The sequence below is a fragment of the Gorilla gorilla genome, chromosome 4 (assembly GCF_029281585.2).
Source record: "Gorilla gorilla gorilla isolate KB3781 chromosome 4, NHGRI_mGorGor1-v2.1_pri, whole genome shotgun sequence".
NCBI lineage: Eukaryota > Metazoa > Chordata > Mammalia > Primates > Hominidae > Gorilla > Gorilla gorilla.
Window position 1 is genome coordinate 87,576,560 of NC_073228.2, and position 16,918 is coordinate 87,593,477.

At 38.2% G+C, this 16,918-nt stretch overlaps 1 protein-coding gene across 4 annotated transcripts in view; it reads left to right on the plus strand.

The window, feature by feature from the left end:
• VCAN (versican) overlaps window positions 1–16,918 on the plus strand; it is a 110,610-nt gene that overhangs the window by 28,023 nt on the left and 65,669 nt on the right. For all 4 annotated transcript variants that reach the window (XM_004042243.5, XM_004042242.5, XM_004042244.5 and 1 more), the window contains exon 6: window positions 12,590–12,883. In XM_004042243.5, coding sequence (XP_004042291.5) covers window positions 12,590–12,883 — 294 coding nt within the window. The remainder of the gene's footprint in view (window positions 1–12,589; window positions 12,884–16,918) is intronic.

The following is a 16,918-nucleotide window of genomic DNA, read 5'->3' on the forward strand; positions in this document are numbered from 1 at the left end:
AATTCAAAAAGATCTACTTTTTACCACTATTTAATCACCATGATACTATTTTTCACTCTTTGTATTTCTCTTCTCACTCTTTTCTTTGATGTCTCTTAGAAATTACTCCTTCCCAGAGATACTCCTTTCTGGCCTCTCATGGTAAATTATTTTCCTTGCCTTCCACTCCTTCCCAGCAAATTGTCCTCTCTGGGATTGCTTTTCTTATATTAATACCTATTCATCAATTATAGGTTATTATTTTTACTGTTTCCTGGTGTCAGAGTCCAGGATGGCTTTGTCACCTCTGTGACTTACCTAATGCCTCCATATCATTCTTGTGCCTCACCTAGAACCAAAAATAACTTTTCCATTTTTTGTTACTTTATGAGCTCCTTTAGATATGAAAATCTAAACATTTAGATAAACATCATCAAGTAGGTCTTAGAGCAGGGTTAGTTCTAGCTTTTTAGAGGTTTTGATTGGACCAAAATCAGATATCGAATCTGGAGATTGTGTAATTTCTTTCCTATAGATTCTCAGATTGCCTATTAATTTTAATGAGATTTACAGTATGTAATCTACAGAATACTTCACTGATGAAGGTTATTTAAGAATTAGTGATTTGCGTCCTTACTGGGCTTATTCAGTTAAAAAGCCACATATCAGCTTGAAGAGCCTCTTGCACACTATGATTCCGCCGATGGTTAAAGTAGTGATTCTTGATTTCAGAATCTCTTCACATTTGTTGCAGTTGGCCCTAGAAGATGCTAAAAACTTTTTAATTATCCATAGCTTCCTATATAGACTTTGGAGATTAACACACCTTGCTTGGAGTTGCTTCTGTGTACAGTGTTTGAACAGTCTACCTAAGAGCCAATGAGGAAAGCAATCAGGCACAGCACGGTGGGAGCACCTCTGGAAGATGATGTCCTTATACAGTGTAGTGACTCCAGTAAGATTGAGTGTGAGGTAGCTTCATGAGTAGAATGAGGAAGGAAAACATCTACTGTGTGGTGGGAGTATTATTTAACTTAAATCTTATGAAACCTTTGTCAGGCACTTTTTAAAAGAAACCTCACTTTTGCCTATAAGAAAACTGAGGCACAGACAGGTTAAGTGATTAGATATGCCTTTTTTCTTCTTCTACTGCCATAAACTCACAGGGCCACTAAAGATTCCCCAGTAGAGCAACAGGCAGTCTTGCAAGCCAAGAAGATAAAACGTACCCTCAAAGCTCCCTCAAATCTCTGATATCTCATTAGAAAAAATCATAATTCTTATTTGAGCAATGATTGCATTACAGATTGGATTACAATGATTGGGATTGCTGGGTCAAATGGTAACTACTTTGAACTTTTTGAGGAAATGCTAGGCTGTTTTTCAATGTGGCTGTACCATTTTACATTCTCATCAGCAGTGTATTAGGGTCCTGATTCCTCCGCAGTCTTGTCAACACTTGCTATTATCTGACCTTTTGTGTAGCCATCTTAATGAGTGTAAAGTAGTATCTCTGTGGTTTTGAATTGCATTTCTCTGATGGCTAATGAGCTCCAACATCTTCATCTTTTTATGTGCTTGCTAGTTATTTATCAATCTTCTTGGTAGAACTGTCTACTCTGAAACTTTGCCCACTTATAATTGTGTTGTCTTTACTATTAAATTTTGAGTGCTCTTTGTATATTCTAGATTTGCATGTCTTCTCATGTAAATGATTTACAAATAGTTTCTCCCATTCAGTGAGTTGTCTTTTTACTTTCTTGATAAGGCCCTTTGAAGCACAAAAGTGTTTAATTTAGATGAAAAGTCCAATTTGTCTATTTTTAAAATTTTTGTGCTTTTGGTGTCATATCTAAGAAAACATTGCCAAATCCCCAGTCATGAAGATTTATCTCTGTGTTTTAGTCTAAGAGATTTATAAGTTTTAACTCTTTTGCTTTTATTTTGATCCATTTGGAGTTAGCTTTTGTATATGGTGTGAGGTTGGAGTCCAAATTCATTCTTTTGGATGTGGTCCCAGCACCATTTGTTGAAAAGATAATTATTTCTCCATTTAATGACCTTGGTACCCTGTTGAAAATCAATTGACCATAGGTAGATGCATTTATTTCTAGACTCTCAATTATATTCCATTGATCTGTATGTCTATCTTTATGCCAGTACCACAATGTCTTTATTACAATTGGTTTGTAGTAAATTTTGAAAATGGAAAGTGTGAGGCTTCCAACTGTGTTCTTCTTTTTCAAAATTGTTTTAGTATTCTGGGTTTCTTGAGTTCCCACAAGAATTTTAAAATTGGCTTGTCAATTTCTGCAAAGAAGCCAGCTAGGATTCTGATATAGGTTGCAATGAATCTCTAGATCAACTTGGGGTATATTGCCCTCTTAGCAATATTATGTCTTCTGATCTGTGAACCTGAGATGTCTTTCTGCTTTTTTTTAGATATTCTTTCATTTTATTCAACAATATTTTGTTCTTTTCAGAGTATAAGTTTTGCAGTTCTTTTGTTAAATTTACTTGTAAATATTTTACTATTTTTGATGCAAATGCAAATGTAATTTTCTTAATTTTTTTGATTGTTTATTACAAGTGTATAGAAATGCAATTGATTTTTATATATTGGTCTTGTATCTTGCAACCTTGCTGAACTTGCCTCTTAGTTCGAATTGTTTTTTAGTGGATTCCTTAGGATTTTCTTTATTCACTCTCTTTCATTTTATAATCTTACTTTACATAAGTAGAACTGTCTTGACATAAACTCCTTGAAGCATGTGACAGTCATTTGCTTTAAGGTTTTCATGTCAGGGTCTCCTGGAGTTCTGAATCAAAAGAGCTTCTTTGGAAATACAGTCACCATTTACCTCCCAGCTGTGAAAAGCCAAAAAAACCCAAACTAGGCTGATACTCCTGTGTTGACCTGAGGTCATTCTGTGCCTGTCAAACCAAATAACACATTCAATCTTTTGTATATTTTGAAGACTCAGAAACCCAGAAATTTTTAGAACCTCTTTCTCACTCTAATTAAAACCTACTGCTCTGTCAATGGGAAAGAATGAGTCCAAACATTCTGAAAACCGTACAAATGTGTTTACATTTTAGTGGGGGCTTCCTGCATCTTCAACCTCTTTAAATTGACATAGGTAAGATCTTGCATAATAACACATTTGCAAATATGCAGATGCATTTTCAAATGAATATAATCTGATTTAGAGAATATTAACTATCATAGTAGACTATGGATAATACTCTAATAATTAATTACAGGTTAACATTTTTAAAACTCAAAGACTATGCTTTAAGCCACGTTATGTTCTACTTCAGCCTAATACAAGGGAGAAATTTGGAGGGGGCCCTCCTAACTTTCTTGTCTCATTACTCCCAGATTAGAAACATTACCAGCCTAACACTAACTCTGGGGTCTAAAATGAAGTTATTTTGGCAGCCCTAGAGTTTTCTTGTCATTGTTAACTGAAGATTGGCCTTTGTGCAGGTTAAATAATCAAATCTTAGAGGAAATTGACTTGCTTTTAAATTATCTACAAATATTAGCCCTTAAAAGATTATATAACAGTGTATATTATGTTAACCAATCCATGTGCAGCTGATGGACTTTGTGATTCAGTGGATAATAAGCATTAGTTTTTGCTGCTTTGATCTTATGTATATCAATACAGAAAAACAAAAAAACGACGGAGAGATAGAGAGAGAGAGACAGAGAAGAAAAAGAAAGTGTTGAAAAAGCTTAAAAGTCCAACATTTCAAAGCTAATCATTTTGTTGAATTGTTGCTATCACCTTGATACTTGATATATTCTGTTAGTGATTTTATCATATGGGTATTTAGAAGCTCATTTCATGTAACTGCTTCCAGCTTACTCATCCCATTTACTTTTGCACACATTTATTACTTATATACCATTTTGACCCAGATAGCAAGGTAATGTGAAAGCATTTACAAATGTTGAACTTTTATAGTAAAATAACAACAACAAGAAGAAGAACAAAAAACCAAAAGAGCAGGGAGTGCTGCTCCCAAATGGACAAAGGAAATTGTGAATTAGTTTATAAGAACTGATTTTCAGACCAAACAGTGCAGTATAGTAGAGCTATAAGCACTAATGAACAGAAGAAACATAATCATGTATCACATCACCCAGCAAATATACTCTGCTACAAAACTGGTAAGATCTCAGCTTTGACTGCCACAGAGAGCAGCCCATCTGCTGCAGTCAGGAAAGAATTGTGTAATTATCTGTGATTAAGTCCTCCTTTCACCTTGGTGATTGCAAGAATTGTCAGTGGGGGAGAAATATCCTATTCCAGTTTTACTCTAGACTCAGGCTCTTTAATCATATTGTTGAGTGACTCCTGAGTATAAACTCTAGCTTTTGAACACTTTGGGTCATTTTTAATGTTTTGATTTGTTTTCATCATTGCTTGCCATTTCAGTATGTGTCATGTTTGAGTCTGCCAAGAAGCAGCTTTTCCACTTAGCAAACAGAATTGTGAAAAAAATATACATGGTCCACTTTCTAGGGAGTCTTGTAGCAGCTAGTGATCAAATTAGAGTATTTTTTCCCTTAATTTCTGATGTTAATTCCCACAATTGAGATAAATTTAGTTTGTGGAATGTCATTAAAGTCTTACATGTCTCCCGTTTCTTCTAGGTCATCCCTGGAAAGTTGAAGTAACAGGAATATGTCAAAGCTATAAGTATTTAATTTGAAATTTTGGAAAACTACAGCTTAAGATACTGCATATGTTTTCCATATGAATATGCAAATTATCCTATTCATGAAAGGCTCTGTTGTATATCATATTTTGCATGTACACTAATCTGAATGTATATGTATATACCTTGATGATTTTTTTTTTTTTTTTGAGACGGAGTCTCTCTGTTGCCCAGGCTGGAGTTCAGTGGCACTATCTCAGCTCACTGCAACCTCTGCCTCCTGGGTTCAAGCGATCCTCCTGCCTCAGATCCCCAGTAGCTGGGATTACAGGCATGCACCACCATGCCTGGCTAATTTTTGTATTTTTAGTAGACATGGGGTTTCACCATGTTGGCCAGTCTGGTCTCAAACTCCTGACCTCAAATGATCCACCTGCCTTGTCCTCCCAAAGTGCTAGGATTACAGGCATGAGCCACTGCGCCCAGCCCGATGAATTCTTATTATAACAATTTAACTTACTTTAAACCTGACATCTTAAGTAATGCATCACTTTGTTTATATAAAATATATTTGGTATATTTCCTGATGTATTAGTCCATTTTCATGCTGCTGATAAAGACATACCCAAGACTGGGAAGAAAAAGAGGTTTAATTGGACTTACAGTTCCACATGGCTGGGGAGGCCTCAGAATCGTGGCGGGAGGTGAAGGGGACTACGTAGATGGTGGCAGCAAGAAAAAATGAGGAAGAAGCAAAAGCAGAAACCCCTGATAAACCCATTAGATCTCCTGAGACTTATTAACTATTATGAGAATAGCATGGGGAAGACCAACCCCCATGGTTCCATTACCTCCCCCTGGGTCCCTCCCACAACACATGGGAATTCTGTGAGATACAGTTCAAGTTGAGATTTGGGTGGGGACACAGCCCAACCATATTGTTCCACCCCTGGCCCCTCCAAATCTCATGTGCTCACATTTCAAAACCAATCATGCCTTCCCAACAGTTCCCCAAAGTCTTAACTCATTTCAGCATTAACCCAAAAGTCCACAGTCCAAAGTCTCATTTGAGGCAAGGCAAGTCCCTTCCGCCTAGGAGCCTGTAAAAATCAAAAGCAAACTAGTTACTTCCTAGATACAATGGGGATACAGGTATTGGGTAAATACAACCATTCCAAATGGGAGAAATTGGCCAAAAACAAAGGGGTTACAGGGCCCATGCAAGTCCAAAATCCAGTGGAGCAGCCACATTTTAAAGCTCCAAAATGATCTCCTTTGACTCCAGGTCTCACACCCAGGTCACGCTGATGCAAGAGGTAGGTTCTTATGGTCTCGGGTAGCTCAGCCCCTGTGGCTTTGCAGGGTACAGCCTCCCTCCTGCCTGCTTTCATGGGCTAGTATTGAGTGTCTGCAGCTTTCCCGGGCACACAGTGCAAGCTGTCAGTGGATCTACCATTCTGGGTTCTGGAAGATGGTGGCCCTCTTTTCACAGCTCCAGTAGGGAGTGCCCCTGTAGGGACTCTGTCTGGGGGCTCCAACCCCACATTTCCCTTCTGCACTGCCCTAGCAGAGGTTCTCCATGAGGGCCCCACCCCTGCAGCAAACTTCTGCCTGGGCGTCTAGGCATTTCCATACATCTTATGAAATCTAGGCAGAGGTTCCCCAACCTCAGTTCTTGACTTCTGTGCACCCACAGGCTCAACACCACATGGAAGCTGCCAAGGCTTGGGGCTTCCACCCTCTGAAGCCACAGCCCAACCTGTACACTGGCCCCACTCAGCCATGGTTTGAGTGGCTGGGGCACAGGGTACCAAATCCCCAAGCTGCATACAGCACGGCGACCCTGGGCCTGGCCCATGAAACCACTTTTTCCTCCTGGGCCTCCAGGCCTATGATGGGAGTGGCTGCTGTGAAGGTCTCTGACATGGCCTGAAGACATTTTATCCACCGTCTTGGGGATTAACGTTAGGCTCCTTGCTACTTATGCAAATTTCTGCAGCCGGCTTGAAATCCCCCCCCCAGAAAATGGGTTTTCCTTTTCTATTGCATAGTCAGGCTGCGATTTTTCAAAACTTTTTTGCTCTGCTTCCCTTATAAAACTGAATGCCTTTAACAGAACCCAAGTCATCTCTTGAATGCTTTGGTGCTTAGAAATTTCTTCCACCACATACTATAAATCATCTTTCTCAAGTTCAAAGTTCCACAAATCTCTAGGGCAGGGGCAAAATGCCACCAGTCTCTTTGCTAAAACATAACAAGAGTCACCTTTCTTCCAGTCCCCAAGTCCCTCATCTTCATCTGAGACCAACCCAGCCTGGACCTTATTGTCAATATCATTATCAGCATTTTGGGCAAAGCCATTCAACAAGCCTCTAGGAAGTTCCAAACTTTCCCACATTTTCCTCTCTTCTTCTGAGCCCTCCAAATTGTTCTAACCCCTGCCTGTTACCCAGTTCCAACATTGCTTCCACATTTTCGGGTATCTTTTCAGCAACACCCCACTGTACTGGTACCAATTTACTGTATTAGTTCATTTTCACACTGCTGATAAAGGCATACCCGAGACTGAGAAGAAAAAGAGGTTTAATTGGACTTATATTTCCACATGGTTGGGGAGGCCTCAGAATCTTGGCGAGAGGTGAAAGGCACTTCTTACATGGCAGCGGCAAGAGAAAATGAGGAAGAAGCAAAAGCAGAAAGCCCCTGATAAACCCATGAGATCTTTTGAGACTTATTAACTATCATGAGAATAGCACAGGGAAGACTGTCCCCCATTATTCAAGTCCTTCCCGTGGGTCCCTTCCACAACACATGGGAATTCTGGGAGATACAAGTCAAGCTGAGATTTGGGTGGGGACACAGCCAAATCATATCACTTGACATTTTATTTACTGTTTTCAATTAGAGAAAAATAAAACATTTTCTCATGGATAGGTAACATTTAGAAACATGTTCCAAATCTGTGCTCTAATTACAACTTTGATAATTGTCCTATCAATTTAGCTGCTTTGATGAGGCTACTCCTGGAACTTATTAACAGGCTTCTTGTCAAACTAAAAAAAAGATGCTTGTTTTCCAGGAAAGCAACTATCCGTTAAATCTAAAAATACATTAAATTGTTCAGGTACAAGTATCCAGGAGCAGAGATAGAACACAACTTTGTTCTATGCTACTAAATAGTCATTTTCTCTCACTGAAGGCTGTGCATTCCCTGTCTAACTCTAAAGGTTGTACTGTGATTAAAAACTCAGAAAGAACTTTTATTATTCACATCAGAGATAAAAAGGTGGCTTTACGATACCCTCTGGGTAGGAGCTTACACAGTTGGGCCAATTAAATCACGCTGAGAGAGAGCAACTAAGCAAACGTGCCTATTTGATTTGCTTGATTTCCCATGTTTGCTGTGATCCGTGGCTTTCTTTTTTGTCTGTTCCTTGGATTCCTGATTTGGCTTTGCCTCTAGGCATTAGATGTTATCTTTGGAGGCATCCTTCTATGAGCATTCATTTTTGTACCAAGCCTGGATTTACAATTCTGTTACTGGCCCAGACTTCATTTCTATCCAATTTCACTCCACTGTGCTATAGTTTACAACATATAATTTGACTTATAAATAATTCCTGACTATGGGTTTAAAGACTGAAAATGGATCAATAGAAACTTTGAAAATGTTAACATCTTGATTGTTTTTCTCAGTGTAGAAATGGACAATGTTTAGCTTAAAAACTGCATGTTTTTAATGAGATACGGGGTTGAAAGACTTATTCCTGGAATTTATTGTTCTGGAGAAAGCCTGTTGCTATCTGCCATACCTTGGTTTACTTTGTGCAAAATGAGCTTCTTTTTAAGTAATGAGCTCTTTCCATGTTCAGCTTAAATTGCTGTCTTAGACACTTCATCAGGGTTCCCTGCTCTGCCTCATTCCCCTTTTTGCTCACTTGCAGTCTTTGACATAATCCTGGGAGGCAATTGGCATCATATATACTTTGCTTCGTAATCTCCTGCTTTGATTCTGACTGGGTACCCAGTCTGCTCACTTTGCTTCTATCAAACAGGTTGACACATACCAGAAAGTTAGTACTAAGTTATGTGTGTTGTAAGTTAATTGAGATTCCTCTTCTTGATTAAAATATACGTCTTTAGAACAGTATTTTCCAAAATATTCCACAAAACAAATTTATGTACAGATGTCCCTGCCTTAATAATAGAGGTTGATACATCAAAGGACAGAAGTTTGGACATTTAACTTATCATGCTTGGTATAGATTGGGTGTTAATTATAAGAGATTAAAGACATACTCAATTCTATAGTGTAAATGCTTCACTATATCATTAGGTTTCTGAGGTGAGCAAGGAAATGTTCACACTAAACAATTATGATTTAGGAAGGCTTAAATAGTTATTTTTTAGAACAGAATTTAAGTAATTTTTTTCCTTTTCTCATTATTCTGAAATAAACTAATTATTGCTGAATAAAATAACTGACTGCACATTATCTTAACAGATTAATTCTTTTAATCCTCACCTTAAAGTAAACTCAATTGATTCTGGTTAAATCTTCCTTTTTTCATCTGAATTACAAGAAACCCAATGGTAATGTTTCTTGCAATATGTTTTATAAAAATTTTATTTGGAAAGTTTGAAAAATTTCTACACATAATTGAAAAGGATAAGTTGGGCACAGTGGTGCCTGTGTGTAGTCCCAGCTACTCAGGAAGCTGAGGCAAGGAGGATTGCTGGAGGCAAGGAAGTTGAGGACAGAGTGTGCTATGATCATGCCTGTGAATAGCCACTGCACTTCTGCCTGGACAATTTAGCAAGACTCCATCTTTTTTGAAAAGAAAGAAAGACAGACAGAAAGAAAGAAAGACAAAGAAAGAAGGAAAGAAGGAAAGAAGGAAAGAAGGAAAGACGGAAAGAAGGAAAGAAAGAAAAAGAAAGAAAAGAAAAAGAAACGAAGAAAGAAAGAGAAATGGCATTGGGGATAACAGAATTTAATCAAAGTAGTAAAATGATCATTCTATGGGTATCAAACAAATAAATGAAAATTGTATACTTCAAACAAGTGAGTTAGATAATTGATAGTCTGATATAAAGTCAGATTTAACAAGAGTTTCTACATGAAAAGTTCTATAAGTAGGTCTGAACTGATTAACTACTACTAAGAGAATTCTCTTTGTAACAGGCCAGCACCTACTGAAGCCTTTCTTTCTTTTAATACTGCAAACATGTTTGCTGTTTAAAATCGGGAAACCAGCTACCCATGAAATCATGCTGCCATTTTTTCCTCATTAGCCCTTTGGTCTGGTCTTTCTCGGAGAAGTTGATGTTCCTCAATAGATAGACTAACAGTGCAGTTGGAGAAGCAGAGTTTTACTCAATTAATTATATTTCTTTCCCCTGCCGTGGTTGGCTGATAACACTTGTTACTTAAGAGGAATGGTAGTTTTGCCTTAAGGTAGGAGTATCTCAGGAAATGCAGGAAACTAAGGCAACACAACTAATATTCCAGCTGTAATAACAAGTCCAAGGGTTCTACCTCTCAGGGAAAACTATTGGCACGCTGCCTTCTTTACACTTGCAGCCCTTTCAGGCCTCTGGCAAGTGTTATTCTGAGGTGAAGGAGGCTGTTCAGGATGACGTAATTTCTCTGTCTGCCTTTCTCCATGTTGCTTTGAGCCAAGTCTATTGTGAGATAAAATGCCTGTTTCAGGCAGCAGCCATCTCTCCAAAGCTTTGTAGCAGAGTTAGCTTTATTTAATGTGCTGTTGGGAAGGATAGGGGGAAAAAAGAGACCTAGCTTCTTAATAAGAACTTGAAGTGCCATTCATTTAACAAATCTTATTGAATACATACTATGTAACTGGCCCTGTGACCCTTATGCTTTTAAAATTTATTAGGAAGGGAGACGTTGTGAGAGCCGGGAGGGGAACTTTTTCTTAGAGTGTATTGTTGTATTTGAGATTACTGTCTTTTGCCAGACTAGATAATTAAGAATAAAAAGCTATGTACACCTCTACCACTTCTTTCAGTCAGGTGAAAGTAATTTCTCTCTCCCTTCTTCAAATAGCTCTCATTGAAATTTGGCCTACTTTCCTCAATAGCAATTTTAGATATATAGTGAGAAAAGCCGATATGTGTGCTTTGGCCATTTTCCCCATGACTAATTTTTCTTGTTTTATAGTGCTATCACCCACTCAGAGAAAGTAATAGCACTATTCATTTTAAACAATTGCTTGTTACATGTGGATTTAGTCAGGTGAAGATCCAAATCATGACAGCTCTTTGGATCCCACTTGTCTAATATATCATAGAATCAGAGATCAGCTTCAGTGAGATGGAAACAGTACTCTCAGCTACAATAGTGGGCTATCAACATTTTAACTTTGTTTCAGTTTTCATTTCTCCTCCTGACTGCGATATTGGCTTAGGTATTATATAATTCTGCCTCTGTCTTTGGTTACTTTTGCTCACATGTGAAAAACATAATTTAATTTGTGTGGAATTTATTTCAGCAAACTGTTATGTTAGTTAGCTGAGTAAAATTCCAACTTAACAAACTCTGAAGTTTCCAGAATCTTTCATTGTAACATGTTAAATGATAATATACCCTCTGCTAATTAGACTTGGTAATAAACAAAGCAACTGTCCAGCCTTTTCTTGTTAATCAATCAGCAAATTAAAAAACCTCTTTAACCAATCTCTCCACTTTGGGAGGCCGAGGCGGGTGGATCACGAGGTCAGGAGTTTGAGGCCAGCCTGGCCAACACGGCAAAACCCCGTCTCTACTAAAAATACAAAAATTAGCTGGGTGTGGTGGCAGGTGCCTGTAATCCCAGTTACTTGGGAGGCTGAGGCAGGAGAATCGCTTGAACCCGGGAGGTGTAGGTTGCAGTGAGCCCAGATCGTGCCACTGCACTGCAGCCTGGGCTACTGAGCCTCCATCTGGGGCCCGAGTGAGTGGGGTGTTGGGGGAGTCTTTCTCTTTTTTTTTTTTTTTCGAGGCGGAGTCTCGCTCTGTCGCCCAGGCTGGAGTGCGGTGGTGCAATCTCGGCTCACTGCAACCTCTGCCTCCCGGGTTCAAGCGAGTCTCCTAAAAAAAAAGAAGTCTCTTGAACCTAGTTAAAGCCCCTGCTAGCACTTGGGGTGTCTTTGTAAGAATTAGCAAAAAGTGCTCCCTCTGCACAGAGCAAGTAAAACAAAGGCTTTATCCAAAGAGGCTGGAGTTCCTTTGGCTGGCTGAGTGGGAGGCGACCTAGGCCTTCCCTACACACTGGGCCCGGTGCTCCTGTGCAGGCCGCGACCTTCGTAACCATCATGGCAGCCCTGTGCCTGGTACGGGAAGGCAGGAAGTGGAATTCTGTACCACTCTGAGCCCTTCCCATCTTCACATTTCTGGAGGTTTTCTTATTTATTTTTTTTTATTTAATGGCATTAATCCACTTTGTCGGTAGTTATAAATGAGAAGGAAGGCCAGAGAATTACTATTTGATTTTAGGATAAACAAAGTGGAATAACCGTGGTGGCAGTTCAATGCAAGGTTTCCCTTCCAATATGCAATGTTAGGAAGCACATAGCAGGCTTTTTCCTTAAAAAACAAAAACCTGGATAGTAATCTAAAGAATCACTCAGAAGGATTTGTTCATTTTAAAGAATGTATTATAAAATGTTATTAAATGACTGATTCGATGGCCAATGTACACACACACATACACGTATAGAATAAAACTTCTCGGGTATGTGTTATTTATGATTATGTATTCATAATTATAACGAAGCTAAGTCACCATTATCTTTTCTGCTTTAAAGTATCAGAAGCTGCTACCTTGCCATGAAAAAGTATTACATGCTCCTCCAATTCCTCCCCCACCATATTTATCCAACAGGAAAGGAATGAATAATAAAACTTTGGGCTTTTTTTCCCTTCTTTTTTTTCCAGGTGATGTGTTCCACCTCACTGTCCCCAGTAAATTCACCTTCGAGGAGGCTGCAAAAGAGTGTGAAAACCAGGATGCCAGGCTGGCAACAGTGGGGGAACTCCAGGCGGCATGGAGGAACGGCTTTGACCAGTGCGATTACGGGTGGCTGTCGGATGCCAGCGTGCGCCACCCTGTGACTGTGGCCAGGGCCCAGTGTGGAGGTGGTCTACTTGGGGTGAGAACCCTGTATCGTTTTGAGAACCAGACAGGCTTCCCTCCCCCTGATAGCAGATTTGATGCCTACTGCTTTAAACGTAAGTGTTTGATACCTTTTTAAAAATTACAGTTTTAAAAAAAATGCTTCGAAGCATGCATTGATGTTCAACTAGCCGTTGGAGTGGATTCCATGTCTTGCAGTGTGTGCACGGAATGGAAACAGTTCAGTGATTTTCAAAAGCAAGCAGACTGAACAGCAGTGATATGGTTAAAACCACAGGAATTTTGACAAATGGATTTTTAGAGGGGTGAGGAAGTATCAGGTTAAGCTGTAACTGTGCTCTGTTGTGTCCAGAGCCACAGAGCATTTTTCTAAGTATTTTATATTAATTGCAGTCCTTAAGTTTTGCAATTTGCTTATTGGTGTTACAATGCCAAGGGCAACTGAGGCTGAGTTAAATCCTTAAGATTGTTGATTTTGTCTTCGGTATCACTCTGTTTCTTTGAGATGGCAAAGAATTTAAATTTCAGTAATTACAGGTGAGTATTTGAAGCTGACATGGATACTCAAAATGTTCAAGTCATAACTAAAAACAAACCATACTATCAATAAAAATCTCCATTTATGTCAAGTAATGGAAATACATGCCTTCTAATCATTAATTCTGTAGTATCATGTTGACGTACAATATGTGTTCTCTGCAACCTGTAACAGAGTATCTTTAGTTAGGTTTACTAATTAACATTTTTTTTTTAAATAACATTTCTCAACATTCATGATATAATTATTTTAATTTTCCAGATGTCCTCAAGTAATTTTAGCAGTAGTAGTCACATGATATAGTATCATAATTGTAGAATGCAAATTAAACAAGCAAGTAATCTAGCATCTCATTGGAATATTTACTGAACCATCTATACTATGCTAGCTAAACAAAGATCTCCCAGAATTTTGGTGACCTTGGGTAATATCCAAGACAGAGTTAGGTTATGTTGAAACAAATTTGTAAACAATTTTGACTAAATTTCCAATGTATCTTGTTATAGCAATATGTCTCTAAAACGAGTACAAAATGTACTAGCTAGTACTAGCTAGATTTGTACTAGTACAAAATCATTATAATTGATTTCTAGAGTGAAATACACAGGCATTTTTAAGCAACCAAAAAGACACAGACTGTGATGTTCTAGGTAGTCAGTTGAATGGATGTTAATGCAACCAAAAGGTTTGTTTTCACACTTTTACCTCCTACCTAAGAAGCTTCTGCTCGGATCTCCTCGCTTAGACTCAACTTTCTGAGTGTTAAAGCCATGTGTTCTGTATTAGCTTGCCACAAGCTGGGTCGCTCCATAAAGGCTGTAGAAAATGCTAGCTTTTGTTCTCAGGCCCTGAAACAACAGAATTCTTCCTTAATCATTTTCAGGAAAACAACAATAGCATAAACCTTATCTCTAAAAGTAGACAGATGTACATTCCTTTAAGCTGCATTGTCACAACAATGATTTTTCAAGTACTTCAGGCTCTAAAATCAGTTTTACATTACGTGACTGATATAATTAAGCAGCAAAATCAGATTGGTATGCTGTGGGGAAGGCATTGGAGAGGTTAAATTAGGGAACGAATAGAATTATCCAGCCTGACTTCCTTATTTGATATTTTCTTGTGCTTTATTAATAAAACTGGCACTGGAAAACTTTTAAACAACATTTTTCATCTCTCTGTGGGTAAAATTTAAATCAAAGCCCATCTGTAGCCACAAAGACTATTATTAAAGAATTCACCCTGATGTGTTTTAAATTATTTATTTAATTGAAAAATGCACGTGAAATAACAAGTACTTATGTTTAAACAGAGTAACCAAAATCTGCACAAAATTCACAAAATGTTTAAAAGTTTATATTCATTTTTATCTCTCTAATTCATTTACATGTATGTAACTTGTAAATATAATGGACTCATATTTTGCTTTTCTTCCCACCTAAGCATGTGGCTAGATTCTCATTTATTTCCTACTTAAGACTTTATTATATTCAGAATTCATTCAGTGCGTAGAAGGTTAAAAGCATTTAGCCATGTAGAAGCCTTTCTTAAACCACACATAATGCCAATAGTTTTCCAAAATTTCTAATTTATTTTTCAAAAATTTTTTTAGTGTATATGTGTGTGTGTGTGTGTGTGTGTATATATATATATATATATATATTTTTTTTTTTTTTTTTTTTTTTTGAGGTGGAGTTTCACTCTTGTTGCCCAGGCTGGAGTGCAATGGTGCCATCTCAGCTCACTGCAACCTTCACCTTCCAGGTTCAAGTGATTCTCCTGCCTTCTCCTGCCTTCTCCTGCCTCAGCCACCCAAGTAGCTGGGTTATAGGCATGCGCCACCGTGCCCGGCTAATTTTGTGTTTTTAGTAGAGATGGGGTTTCATCATGTTGGTCAGGTTGGTCTCGAACTCCTGACCTCAGGTGATCCACCCATTTCGGCCTCCCAAAGTGCTGGGATTACAGGAGTGAGCCACTGCTCCTGGCCTAGTATATATTTTTAAATAATTTGAAAAATATTTTCAAAATGACTTAATTGATGTCCACCTTTCCCACATAGTCAAGTAGTGACTAAATTCTGTAGGGTAAAATTCATAAGAGTCATGGCCTCAGCTACAGTTCCAAAGTGATTTCAGAGATATACAGCTGGCTGGTTATGTAGAGGAATTTAGAAATATAACCATATTTTTCTTGTTTGCTTCTACCAAACGTAGAAAGTGTTTTTTAAGTCACTTGGTGAATAAACAATGCCAAATTGTACTTTGCTTTAATTCCCTTTGCCTCACAAAGTCACTGACTAAAACATTCACAATGACAGATAAAAGATATAAAATTAGGCTTTATTCTTTTCAAATAAATTTGAAAAGTTAGCAAAGTAATGTCTTTGTAAGATAAAGTTTTCCTGTATATCTTCTCTTAATGATTAAACAATTTTGCATATTTAGTATTTTACTTCAGAATTTAGCAAGTTCTGTGAAAGTTGGAGAGTTATACAAGGCTTTGAAAGATCATTTCATACATCCCCAAACTTAAGTGAATCAAAACCATTCAAAACTCATGATAACCTCTCACAGAATGTGATTAATTATCTCCAGGAGAGGGAGATGGAACATGTTTCCTAGAAAACTCATTCTAATATTCCATGACCTTCACTCTCAGATAATTTTTCTAATTAAGTACTTTGCATTTGAATTTGAACCCATGTTTTCATTTTTGAGTTGGAGACCAAAATCTTAATAACAGCCATTTCTATTGTTGATCGCAATTGTTTATTTATCCCTCAGCATCTTCTCCAACTGAAACAGTTTTCTTGTTTTACAGTTTCAATCTCTAAATTTCTAATTATTGATATGTTCTTGCTTTGAAGTTTCATCACTGTTTAGCACATTCCTCTATTTATGATTAAGTTTGGAAATCAAAATGGTGGTCCAGAGAAGGCTAAATTAATTCCCACCACTTTCTATCCTATCATATATACTCATTCACTGTTAAAATTTGCCTGCCCTTCTAACCTTTGGTTAGTTCATTATCTTTTTTGTGTGTGCCCTAGTTCATAATCTGACCACATGTGCCAAAACTAACCTTTCCCCGATTGGTATATTACAAATGTTTCCTGTTTATTGAGTTTGAATTTGTTAGCATTCCATCACTCATATAACTTTAAAAAGATAGTTTGAATTGGTCGGGCGCGGTGGCTCATGCCTGTAATCCCAGCATTTTGGGAGGCCAAGGTGGGCGGATCACGAGGTCAGGAGATGGAGACCATCCTGGCTAACACAGTGAAACCCCGTCTCTACTCAAAATACAAAAAATTAGCCGGGCGTGGTGGCGGGCGCCTGTAGTCCCAGTCCCCAACCCAAACCCTAACTCTAACCCTAACCCTAGCCTGTAGTCCCAGTCGGGAGGCTGAGGCAGGAGAATGGCGTGAACCCGGGAGGTGGAGCTTGCAGTGAGACAAGATTGTGCCACTGCACTCCAGCCTGGGCGACAGAGCGAGACTCTGTCTCAAAAAAAAAAAAAAAAATTATATGTATGTGTATATATATATATATATAGTTTGAATTGTAATTTCACTGCTCCAATCTTTACAGTT